The 12579-nt window shown below is 37.8% G+C and overlaps 3 protein-coding genes across 3 annotated transcripts; 2 read left to right on the forward strand and 1 right to left on the reverse strand.

The window, feature by feature from the left end:
• Positions 1-337: 337 nt before the first annotated feature.
• LOC108823475 (succinate--CoA ligase [ADP-forming] subunit beta, mitochondrial) lies at positions 338-3097 on the forward strand. Its single transcript, XM_018596693.2, has 11 exons — positions 338-577; positions 729-839; positions 918-1029; positions 1127-1191; positions 1292-1369; positions 1466-1540; positions 1621-1773; positions 1852-1986; positions 2303-2467; positions 2556-2678; positions 2770-3097. The coding sequence occupies exons 1-11, from the start codon at positions 479-481 to the stop codon at positions 2917-2919; spliced, it is 1266 nt and encodes a 421-aa protein (XP_018452195.1). The 5' UTR covers positions 338-478; the 3' UTR covers positions 2920-3097.
• A 796-nt stretch (positions 3098-3893) lies between these two features.
• On the forward strand, positions 3894-10615 carry LOC108827429 (puromycin-sensitive aminopeptidase). The gene is given in 32 exon segments (XM_056994490.1): positions 3894-4078; positions 4391-4471; positions 4556-4600; positions 4697-4828; positions 4922-4997; positions 5118-5194; positions 5335-5451; positions 5551-5625; positions 5713-5820; positions 5906-6118; positions 6208-6269; positions 6382-6409; positions 6495-6581; positions 6680-6705; positions 6832-6895; positions 6981-7061; positions 7146-7193; positions 7285-7406; positions 7531-7570; positions 7646-7702; positions 7796-7905; positions 7990-8070; positions 8208-8376; positions 8519-8667; positions 8746-8884; positions 8988-9134; positions 9280-9361; positions 9458-9633; positions 9722-9832; positions 9920-10036; positions 10121-10192; positions 10323-10615. Coding segments are annotated over 32 exon segments (3060 nt in total). The 5' UTR covers positions 3894-3991; the 3' UTR covers positions 10404-10615.
• Positions 10616-10919: 304 nt separating this feature from the next.
• Positions 10920-12548, reverse strand: LOC130499938 (disease resistance protein RML1B-like). The gene has a single exon (XM_056994489.1). It carries the CDS (start codon positions 12211-12213, stop codon positions 10987-10989), a length of 1227 nt encoding a protein of 408 aa, XP_056850469.1. The 5' UTR covers positions 12214-12548; the 3' UTR covers positions 10920-10986.
• Positions 12549-12579: the final 31 nt, after the last annotated feature.

Here is a 12579-nt window from a genome sequence, read left to right on the forward strand (position 1 = left end):
TGCTCTTATTTTCTAAATAACTTTAAATAATCAAATCCGGTCTGTAATATCAGTATCCGATCCAAAGTTTAAAGATACTCAAAGAAGCTCTATATTCATATATCAAAATATTTGAAAGTCCGAAACCGAACATCTATCCCTAGTTTCTTCAGTTAATTTTATGTACCTTTTGTGAATAAAATTAGTCAAAAATAAGTAGAAAAGTCCGGGATTGGGCCAATTGGCCAATAGTACTTATTTATTTGTGATTTTTGTGGAAAAGAAAAGACAGAAGTTATATTTGTATTGTATTTTTATGGAATGTTTTTTTTTTCTTAGAAAAACAAACGAAATACTCTCATTTCTTAAGGGAGAAAGATCGATCATTTGAGAAAATTAAAAACCCTAGACTCGCTGCGACTATTCTCTTCCTCTCTCTCTCTCTATACTTCTCTGATCGATTTTCATTTTTTTTTACCGTAAGACAAAAATCAAAAGGATGAGGGGATTGGTGAAGAAGCTCGTGTCCAGATCTCTCTCCGTCTCCGGCAAATGGCAGCACCAACAGCTTCGCCGTCTCAACATCCACGAGTATCAGGTTCTTCTCCTTCCTTTTTTTCTCTCTACCTAGATTCGCTTTCCCAACTGTTTCCGAATGCGAAATTAGGACACGATCTGACGAACGACAAGGCTGTCTTCATCGAATCTGTAATTCTTTTATTTTTGAATATCAATTATCTCTCTGACAGGGAGCAGAGCTGATGGGTAAATACGGAGTAAACGTGCCCAACGGAGTCGCTGTCTCTTCCCTCGATGAAGTCAAAAACGCTATCCAACAAGTTTTCCCTAATGAAACCGAGGTACTGTATAAGAGCTTTCATTATTGCCAACAAATAGTTTGTTTTGTCTCATGGGAGGGTCGTGTTGTTAATATACAGTTGGTCGTTAAGAGCCAGATCTTGGCTGGTGGAAGAGGTCTCGGGACTTTCAAGAGTGGTCTTCAAGGTGGTGTTCACATTGTCAAACGTGATCAGGTTCAAGATATTGCTGGTACTTGTTTTGCACACGCACTTTCTTTTTTCTCTCATCAGAGTTTCTTGATCCGATTCAGGTTGTTGTTATTGTTATTATTATTATCTTTTTGTAGGCAAGATGCTTGGGCAAGTTCTCGTCACCAAACAAACTGGTCCTCAAGGCAAAGTAGTCAGCAAGGTTTGTGTGTTTGATGAAGATCATACTGATTTTTAGCGTTTTGTAAGTTTTGCTCAGCGGTCTTGTTTCCTATATTTTTTTTTTATTTTTTTTTGAGCAGGTCTACTTGTGTGAGAAGTTGTCACTCGTCAATGAGATGTACTTTTCCATTATTCTCGACCGTAAATCTGCTGGACCGGTATGCTGCTGCCTGAAAATAATAAATATGCAAAATCCATTTCTCTTACTGCTCAGGAATGATCTTGTCGTTCATCTCTTTAATACCTTCTTTCAGCTTATAATTGCCTGTAAAAAGGGTGGTACCAGCATTGAAGATCTTGCTGAGAAGTTCCCTGACATGATTATTAAGGTTTGATTTGTGTTTCATCACCACAAGTATTCCTACTCTGGTTGAGCCAATTTTGACCCTCATTCCATGGTTTTCTGTAGGTACCGATCGATGTATTTGCAGGTATTACAGATGAGGATGCTGCCAAGGTTGTGGATGGTCTGGCTCCAAAAGCTGCTGACAGAAAAGATTCGATTGAACAAGTGAAGAAGCTTTACGAACTCTTCCGCAAGAGTGACTGCACTATGTTGGAAGTGAGCATTCTCTCTGTGTCTTGTTTATTATACACAAGTTCAATATCTTTTGTTGAACCCTTACTTTTTCTCTGTTAGATCAACCCTCTCGCTGAGACATCCACGAACCAATTGGTAGCTGCTGATGCTAAGTTGAACTTTGATGATAATGCTGCTTTCCGTCAGAAAGAGATTTTTGCCCTTCGTGATCCAACGCAGGAGGATCCACGAGAGGTATGGTCCATTGCATCGTATCGTATGTTCTTCACCAAGAAACCTATGTTATATCAAAGCTTATGGATGTTCAACTCTAGAAAATGGTATCATGAATCTGGATAGGGTAAATAGTTTTTGTTGTTATTGGTTTTCTCGTTGTTAGTCAGCTTGTTGATTAGTTTGCCAGTTAGTAATACTCTTCCTGTACACAAGATAATGTGTATATACCAGTTAAGGTTAAATAAATCAGAAAGGTTACAATAAAAAATTATGTTACACTTTTAGTTTTTATTATCAAGCTTGATGAAGGAAAGTGTGTCGTTTCATCTCGTAGGTGGCTGCTGCAAAAGTGGACCTGAACTATATCGGTTTAGATGGAGAGATTGGCTGCATGGTGAATGGTGCTGGATTGGCCATGGCAACCATGGACATCATTAAACTGCACGGTGGGACTCCCGCAAATTTCCTTGACGTTGGTGGAAACGCTTCTGAACACCAGGTAAGGAAAACATGTTCTTCGTAGTATCTCTGGCTATCAAGCTTGTTAGGTTTAAACCAGTTTAACCAAAAGGCTGTGATAATAATAGGTGGTGGAGGCGTTTAAGATACTGACATCGGACGATAAAGTGAAAGCAATATTGGTGAACATATTCGGTGGGATAATGAAATGTGATGTGATTGCTAGTGGAATTGTGAATGCTGCTAAAGAGGTGAGCAAAACGAAGCATACATATTTCATCATATATAAACATAAATAGTTAATTGATAGAGTTTTGTGCGAAACCAAACCCCACATGATAGGTGTCACTGAAAGTACCAGTGGTGGTTCGTCTGGAAGGAACAAATGTTGAACAAGGAAAGAGAATCCTCAAGGAAAGTGGAATGAAACTCATAACAGCTGATGATTTGGATGACGCAGCAGAGAAAGCTGTGAAGGCATTAGCTAATTAGGCTATAAGGGGTTGTTTTTATACAAGAAAAAAGCTATTTGTTGAGATTTTTTTTTCTATGGTTCTAGGCCATTTCTATGTGGTTGAGGCAATTGCATATTGTTGCCGATATAATATGCTGAAACAGATCAATAATGTTATTGATGAAATTTTAATTTTTCAAATAAGTTGTTCTTAAATGCACCGCTTATGAAGCCAACTATACTTCAACAAGTCTTTGTCAAACTCTGTTTACCATGATATGTTAGAGAAAATTGCGATTTTGGTTATTGGTTAACTAGAATTAGCATCGATTTGTTGTAACCTCTTCTTTATCCGGTTGAAATAGTAAAATACACCTCTCTTCTTCAGTTGAGTTGTTGACCAAAAATAAATTACTCTCTATTTCAAAAAATGTATGTTTTCGAGTTCTTACTATATCCAAAAAAAATATAAAATTTTGATTACTAATAGTCTTATACATTATTTTTTTGTCATTAGTTATTTTCTATATTTGTTAACCAATTAAATTTTATTAGTCACAGTTATATGTTTTGGAAATATTTTTTTTTTTCAGAAACACTGATTTTTTTTGGAATAGAGTAACCTCGAGGTGCTAAAGTGCAGCGATAGGAAATTGGATAAGACACAATAATAAAATACAAATAATTTCTGTTATTCCTTTTTATCCTTTTTCTTTTGTTAGCGAAAAATATCTTTTTTTTTTGGTTATATAAATATATCAGCAGAGCACACAAAGCAAAGCATTTTTCTTCTTGTGATTATATGAGTTGTGCCTCCTTCATCTGATAATCGCAGATCTCGGGTATTAATCTCGTCTTCTTCCTCCTATCGATTTTGATCATCACTCGAATCGCAAGATCAATTTTTTGTTTGTTTGTTTGTTAATATTAATATTGAATTTTCGTGGCCATAATTTTCTTTTTCATTTAAATGCTATCCGATTAACACATCCCTTATAAAGTCCGCAGCCCTAGCCTTGTCGCTCTGGTTTTCTCTTACTGTGTGTTTTGATTGATTCTCTGTAGTGGAGAGTGTTTTCTAGGGTTTTAATAGCTTGATTTTTGGGTGTTATGGCTCGATTGATACTTCCTTGTCGAAGCTCGTCGTCTTTGGCCACTAGGTTCAACCTTCTCGGTTTGATCTCTCGTGCTCCTCCTGTGATTACTCTCTAAACTCTCTCTCTGTCTCTCTTGTTTTGATTTCTTTTGTTGTTCCTTCGGTTAAAGGTCCAAATCGATTAATGTTTGTTAAAGTTTTACAATTGCGTTTTGGATTAATGTTTTTTGGTTCCTTTGGTTAAAGATTCTAAATCGAAATGATTGAGTTTGTATATGGCCACTAGCTTTGACTTTTTTGATCACTCGTATAATATGCATATGTTGTTTAGGGTTTAGCTTTGCTTTTGTATTCATTTCCCTTAATTTCGCTTTTGTAGTTTAATTTATCTTTCAGTTTTCTCTTGTTTGTAGGGTCCCTTAAGAAGCGGTTCACTTCCGTTACGTAATTCAGCAAAGAGACTTACTCAATACAGACCCTTTCTTACTTCCCAGGTTTTGTGTTTCTTTCGTTTTCTCAACCAACTGAACTGTTACTTAAAGTTGAGATTGGTCTTCAGTTTTGTTTCTCTGTCTCAGGTTACTTGTTTGAGCAAGAATCAGTTTCTATCATATTCTGTCGATGTAACTCTCTCTTTCCTTCCTCTATGATAAATATAACCCCAATGCTGGATTTTTATGAAGCAAAATTAAATCCATCTTTTTTGTTGTATATGTCAGAGATATAAGCGAGACAGCAGCAGGAGGCTGATTTGTTCTGTTGCCACCGAATCAGTTGAAGAATCCAAAATGGATGCACCTAAGGAAATCTTTCTCAAGGACTACACCAAGCCTGATTACTACTTTGAAACTGTATGCTTCCCTTCTTTAAAATTCAGTTTGAGCCTATGTGTAGAATCACCATTGTTTTAATCTGAACCTCTTTTTGTTTGTTTGTTTGTTTAGGTGGATCTAAGCTTCTCTCTAGGTGAAGAGAAGACAATTGTTAGCTCCAAGATCAAAGTTTCCCCTCGAGTTAAAGGTACAACAGTCTAGTACATTACTAGTTTTTGACATTAACACTTTACTCAAGCAGAACATTCATCTTTGTTTCTTCCATTTTTTTTCACATCACATTCTGAACAAGTATTCTGTTGCCCAGGATCTTCTGCTCCCTTGGTCTTGAATGGGCATGACTTGAAGCTACTCTCTGTCAAGGTTGAGGGGAAGCTTCTAAAGGTATCAATTTAAGCATACATACTCTTTTATTCTATGTAGTACTAATTTTCATTTTTATATTAGTAAAATCAACTCCGTAGGGTAGAATATATGTAAATCAGTTTGGTTTAGTTACTTGGTCTCTCTTTCACTTTGATTAGGAAGGGGATTACCAGTTGGATTCTCGTCATCTCACTCTGCCTTCACTGCCGGCCGAGGAGTCCTTTGTTCTGGAAATTGATACTGAGATATACCCCCACAAGAATACTTCACTTGATGTAAACTTTTCTGCATCTGTTCCTTCAACTTTTTTCTTTTCCTGCTATCTTTAATGATCTACCAGAACAGTTTTAACCTTTTTAAGTTTATTCTGTTAGGGGCTCTACAAGTCATCTGGGAATTTTTGCACACAATGTGAAGCAGAGGGTTTCCGGAAAATCACATTTTACCAGGTTGGTTGCCACTTCTATATAAGATGACTCTTGTTGAGAAAGTACAATTGATGTTCTTACATAGTGTTTTTAATATGCAATGATTAGGACCGTCCTGATATTATGGCGAAGTACACATGCCGTGTTGAAGCTGACAAGTCACTCTATCCTGTACTGTTGTCCAACGGAAACCTCATTTCTCAAGGAGATGTAGAGGTTAGCAAAATAGTGACCCTTTTCTGGAATAAATGTCCTCTCACTTTGTCATTACTGAACGCATATCCTCTTCGTTAATTTGTAGGGAGGTCGGCACTTTGCCTTATGGGAGGATCCTTTCAAGAAGCCATGCTATCTATTTGCTCTGGTGGCTGGACAGCTAGCGAGCAGAGATGATACATTTACTACACGCTCTGGTAGGGAGGTATCTCTGAAAATCTGGACTCCTGCAGAAGATCTACCAAAGACTGCTCATGCCATGTATTCTCTGAAGGCGGCCATGAAGTGGGATGAAGATGTAAGTACTTTGAAAAGTTTTTTTAGTATTGCATGTATTTGTTAGGTATCGAATCTGATGTTTTTTTGTGTCTTAACCGGTTCCTCTAGGTGTTTGGCCTTGAGTATGACCTGGATCTCTTCAACATTGTCGCCGTTCCAGATTTTAACATGTATGAACAAATAGTGAATTCTATCCAAAATAAAGAGCTCATGCTTCCCTGTCTTTTTACTTTTCTTACTGTCGAGAATAATCAAACTAATTGATTTATTTTCCATTTTCAGGGGAGCCATGGAAAACAAGAGTTTGAACGTAATTCTACTTTACTTTATAACAATAACGTACTTGTGCTGATATTTTGTCTTGATGGAAATATATGAGCTTCTCTACCTTGCAGATTTTTAATTCCAAGCTTGTCCTGGCATCTCCAGAAACTGCAACAGATGCAGATTATGCTGCAATTTTGGGAGTTATTGGTCATGAAGTATGTAATCGTACATTATGCTGTTTATTGAAATTTTATGTTGTGCATGTTTTTTTCTATTGAAATCTTATGCCGTGTCTTTCATTTTTGCTGTGCAGTACTTCCACAATTGGACAGGCAACAGGTCAGCCTCATTTATCTTACCTTATTAGTTATTAAAATTTACAAATGATTTGATTCTTGTTGGTTGGATCTTCCAGTTTTGCTTATATGCTTGTCTTTATAACTGAAACTCTATTTGTGATGATAGGGTGACATGCCGTGACTGGTTCCAACTCAGTCTAAAGGAAGGTCTAACTGTCTTCCGTGATCAGGTACATAAATTATCCTTCATAATATGAAGATTCGTGTTGTAAATTTTTCTCTAGCTAATGATTATTTTTCTCCAATTCCTTACAGGAGTTTTCATCTGATATGGGAAGCCGTACTGTAAAGCGTATTGCTGATGTTTCAAAGCTCAGGATCTATCAATTCCCGCAGGTACCTAGTCTTGTGCTCCTTTAGGTCACTACATGGGTTTATCTCGTTTTTTCTAAGCCAATCCTCTGTTGTTTAATTATCCAGGATGCTGGTCCTATGGCACATCCTGTTCGCCCACATTCATACATCAAGGTCAGAGTCTTGTTACATATCTTTTCCTGAAACTATGTTGTGCATGTTACGTTCGTGTTGATAAACATTGCTCTTTTAACTTTCTGTGCAGATGGACAACTTCTACACAGGCAAGTTTCTGTTTGCTAAGAAGTCTGGGATTCTGTTATAGGCTTTCATCTGGTTACTATTTGTATTGGGTTCCAATCTAACGTGCTTGTGTTTTTTGCAACTGTTCCAATCTTGGATTACGTGCCTGGCTATCACCCTGCTCTATCAGTGACGGTAGGGAATCTAAGATTATTTTTCTCTATTTAGTTTCATTTCCTATCAGTCCCTTATGTATTGATTCTAACAGAATGATTTGGTTTTTGTTTTCGTTTCAGGTTTATGAAAAGGTTTGTCTCGATGATAATGTTGCTGTTATATGCAGTAAGCAAAAAACCTTAGCTGACTATATAATGTTTTCTTAGGGAGCTGAGGTTGTGAGGATGTACAAAACTCTACTAGGAAGTGAGGGTTTCCGAAAGGTTGCTTTCCAATACTCTTTTTTCTTGTGTATCCAGTATCTAGGTCTTATTTCGTTTTCCTTACGCTCACCTCTGTTTGTGCATATGTTACAGGGTATTGATCTTTATTTTCAAAGACATGATGAGCAAGCTGTGACCTGTGAAGACTTCTTTGCTGCTATGCGTGATGCAAACAATGCAGATTTTGCTAATTTCTTGCAATGGTAAGTCATATTTCAACCGTGAATGTCTTGTGAAGATTATTGTTTTCATCCTAATAATAAGGATATACAATATTGATATTTTAGGTACTCTCAAGCTGGAACGCCAGTCGTCAAAGTGGCATCCTCTTACAATGCTGAAGCTCGTACCTTCTCTTTGAAATTCAGGTTCTGTTCTTAACATTTCTAGTCTGTTTTGCCAAATGACCTTCTACACCAAACTTGATACCCTGCCGTTACAATTGAACCTTTATTGAATCTGCTGTTGACACATTGGCTTGCTTTGTAATTGATAACTTTTCCAGTCAGGAGATACCCCCGACTCCGGGCCAGCCAACAAAAGAACCAACATTTATTCCAGTGGTTGTTGGTCTTCTGGACTCAAGTGGAAAAGACATTACACTTTCCTCTGTTTACCATAATGGTACACTTCAGACCATTTCAAGCAGCAGCACAATCCTTCGAGTGACCAAGGTTAGTTCAGAATTCCTTTCTTAAAGCAATACGTTACGTGACCTTTTGTAATGTATGTAGTCTACGTTACATCGCCCTCCACTCTATTCCACGTCCAGTGTTTTCAATTTCTTTCCGGACCTTATGTTTTGTTTACGTACAGAAAGAAGAAGAGTTTGTGTTCTCTGATATATCAGAAAAACCTGTGCCGTCTCTGTTTAGAGGATTCAGTGCCCCAGTTCGTGTTGAGACTGATCTCTCTGATGATGATCTGTTCTTCCTCTTAGCCCATGATTCAGATGAATTCAATCGGTATGTGCCTTTCCACAACATTTTAGATCTTTTTTCATTTACGCGCAGTTCGTTCATTCATTTATTCTGTATTTTTAGGTGGGAGGCAGGTCAAGTTCTGGCAAGGAAGCTCATGCTGAACTTAGTTTCTGATTTCCAACAAAACAAACCATTGGTTCTAAACCCAAAGTTCATTCAGGGTCTCGGCAGCGTGCTTTCTGACTCGAGCTTGGACAAGGTACGACTATACATTCCCTTATGGACCACGTAGTCAAACAAGGAAGCGTAGCATAGGATACGACTTCTTAATCTTTTATCTTTTTCTTAATCTATTGGTGTAGGAATTTATAGCCAAGGCAATAACATTACCTGGGGAGGGAGAGATTATGGACATGATGGCCGTGGCGGATCCTGATGCTGTTCATGCCGTTAGAAAGTTTGTTAGAAAGCAGCTTGCATCTGAACTTAAAACTGAGCTTCTAAAGATAGTATGTCTTCTTCTTTCTACATAGTAAATCTTTTGAGACCCAAGTCAGTGTCGGCTGAAGTTAGGAAGTTCCTGTTTTTTTATTTCGTTTGAACTCGCTGTTTATTCACTGAAACTTTTCAAACTGTTGTTATATTTTTGTGCAGGTTGAGAACAATAGGAGCACTGAGGCTTATGTCTTTGACCACCCCAATATGGCTAGGCGTGCTTTGAAGAACACTGCTCTAGGTTGGCATTTGCGAGTCATTATTAAGTTAAACGAGTCTCTCTTTGTGCGGAAGTCACTAACTTCTTTGTGTGTTTGCTTTGTTGAAATAATGCCAGCTTATCTTGCATCGCTTGAGGATCCAGCATACGTGGAACTTGCATTGGGTGAATACAAGTCGGCCACCAATTTGACAGACCAAATTGCTGCTTTGGCAGCTCTTGCACAAAAGCCGGGTCAAACCCGTGATGAGGTTCTTGCTGATTTCTATAACAAGTGGCAGGGCGATTACTTGGTATAGATCTTCAATGTCACACGTTACTTCCCTCTGCCTCCATGTTTAAAATATGCCATACTGAGCTTTATCTGGCTTCTGATCTCAGGTTGTTAATAAATGGTTCCTCCTTCAAGCATCATCCGACATTCCCGGGAATGTGGAGAATGTCAAGAAGCTTTTGGATCACCCAGCTTTTGATCTGCGCAATCCAAACAAGGCAAGTGAATTCTCAAAACTCTTATTCGTTCCGCAACTTTCTTTCTCAGATGTATGCTAACGATGAAACAATGCGACGACCATTCAGGTTTACTCGCTCATTGGAGGGTTCTGCGGTTCGCCAGTGAATTTCCATGCAAAAGATGGATCAGGTTACAAGTTCTTGGGTGACATTGTTGTCCAGTTAGACAAAATCAATCCTCAGGTTTGACTCCCGTATTAACTTTCTTGACAAAAATAAACAACCTTTACAACTTGTTTCTTTTTTTTTCTTTCCTGTGTGGTCTAGGTTGCTTCTCGTATGGTATCTGCGTTTTCGAGGTGGAAGCGCTACGATGAAACCCGACAAGCTCTGGCCAAGGTAACTAAGTCTCTCTTTTTCTCTCACACACACAACAAAATCATTAGCATTTTTGTTGGTTTTATAATCCTAAGAGAAGATGTCTGGATGAATGAAGCTGTTGTGTTTGTGTTTTGTGGTGGTTTGACAGGCACAGTTGGAGATGATAATGTCAGCTAATGGGTTATCTGAAAATGTATTTGAGATTGCCTCTAAGAGCTTGGCTGCTTGAGAGACCACATCAAGAATCAAATCCTTTTTAAAGACATTTCTACTCGTAGCTCCGAATTATCATGTTATGAGCTTTTTACATTCAACGCATGCACTTTACAATAATAAACTTATCCTGAACGTCACATGTTTTTCTTTTTATGTTATGTACTTTTTCTCTAACGAAATGATGTTTTTCTTTTATATCAAGTTGAAAGAATGAACATTCACCCATAGTTATTTACTTATTTTACTATTTGCACCTACGAGTTTCCAAAATGAGGAAGTCCATGCAAAGTAGACACAGTATGTGTTATTTTTCAAGTTGGATAATTTGATGGATCCTTTCATTATCAACTTACGATCTAACATAGTTTTCCAGATTACATATCACCAAGGGGAATTAGATTTTCAATCAATAAGAAACTCGAGACAACAAGAGCATTCTCCCAACAATGGTAAAGTCACCATCTATCTAGCCTCCAACTGTATCCATGAATCCATGATGAACAAAATTTTAAACGGGTGAAATTACTACTGGTGACCGCTATCGAATGGGTAGATAGATAGAAAGTCCAACACAAACAATATCATACACTCAAGTTTTAGTTCTTTAGGAATCTATACAGAATTAGACTTGAAATCAAACTCAAAAGGAACGTAAAAACTAAAGAAAGAAACATTGTATAACCCGTAAATATCTTTACTCTGGGTTCATAAATCTCATTGCTCTTATCATCATCCGATAGAATATCATCCCCGTCTTCAGACACTTGTTCTGAACAAGATTCATTGCTTCTTCTGCTGGTTTCATCTGTCAAGACCTGTACACCGCATTCAATAACGTCGACTTCGTGGGATGAGGTGCTGAATTTGAACACCATCTCCTCGTGATGTTCAACAAACTCAATGTGAAATATAAAAAGATGCTCCCCTTGGATTTTAGCGAGATCTAACGAAAGCATGTCATCATCACTGGGACAACCTTTTGCACGTATGCGAAACAGTAATTTGAAATAAGCTTCTTCCATATCCGGTGCAGGAGAAAGCACCAGGCAAATCCTAAACTTGCAGATAGCCGGACGGATGATGGTCAAGGAACTTCCAAATGATCGATGATCATCGAACTCTGCAGCAGGCATCTCTTTTCCTGGGAAGTAAGCTCTCAATGATTGCTGTGTGATTACTCTCTTTGCTTCTTGGCACAACATGAAGCAGTTGGGGAAGTAGAGATAATCAGTTGTTGGAGTGTCGCAAGGAAAACAGACCGTCTCTAGTGACTCACAGTTGTCTACTATTAGTTTTCTAAGCGAGGGAGGGAGCTCTGGCAGTGATCCAAGTTTCGTGCAGCCAGCTATGTAAAGAAACCTTAGCCCATTAAAATCTTTGATCCAATCTGGAATCCTCTCAATCGTAGCAGCAGCGAGGGAGAATTCTTGCGACGTGGTTTCCAAAAGTGGCACTGTGAGGACACTGCCATATATGTTGAGACTATGAAGGTGAGACCAAAGCCTGACTGATTCAGGAAACTCTTGTAGCATTGTTTCCCCGACTACAAGTGATTTGATGTTGGTTGGAAGATCAGGAATTTTGCTTAGTTGCCAGCATCCTACCATCCTGAGTGATTCAAGAGATGCCAAGTTGAGTAGAGTCGGAAAAACCTGTACACTTACACATAAATTCATCTCCAGCTCCTCCAGTTTATGAAGGTCTCCAATAGAGGAAGGAATCTCTACCAAACTCCAGCAACCTGTTAGATTTAATCTCTTGAGACTTGTAGCATTTGAAAGATCAGGGACTTCCTTCAAACTCAGTGACCCGGACAAGTCCATCTTCTTGAGATTTGTAAGAGGCTGAATGTAAAACAATCAATATACAATGATAAAATTTCTAAATTTAAAAACCAGACGGTGTTCAAACGTAATAACAAACCTGCACTCCTTGCCAAAGCTTAGATAAAATATAAAACTTGTAAATTTTATCAAATATATAATGATAACTGGACTTTGTTTACGCACCCGCGCGGATGTTGTTTTTCAAAGAAAAATTACTATTTGTTTTCTATGTCACTATTTTGTATTATGTCATTGTATAATAGTTTTTATACGTATTATTATATAAACTATCACATATATTATATTTTTAAAAGAAATAGAAATACCATAATTTAAGTTGGTGTTTGAAATTAGAGTTTTATT

This window comes from Raphanus sativus, chromosome 9, assembly GCF_000801105.2.
Source record: "Raphanus sativus cultivar WK10039 chromosome 9, ASM80110v3, whole genome shotgun sequence".
Classification (NCBI taxonomy): domain Eukaryota; kingdom Viridiplantae; phylum Streptophyta; class Magnoliopsida; order Brassicales; family Brassicaceae; genus Raphanus; species Raphanus sativus.

Coding starts and splice junctions, on each gene's coding strand:
- LOC108823475 (XM_018596693.2), top strand. CDS start 479: ATGAGGGGATTGGTGAAGAAGCTCGTGTCCAGATCTCTCTCCGTCTCC. Junction 840..917: donor TTTTCCCTAATGAAACCGAG/GTACTGTATAAG, acceptor GTTAATATACAG/TTGGTCGTTAAGAGCCAGAT. Junction 1,774..1,851: donor GTGACTGCACTATGTTGGAA/GTGAGCATTCTC, acceptor TTTCTCTGTTAG/ATCAACCCTCTCGCTGAGAC.
- LOC130499938 (XM_056994489.1), bottom strand. CDS start 12,213: ATGGACTTGTCCGGGTCACTGAGTTTGAAGGAAGTCCCTGATCTTTCA.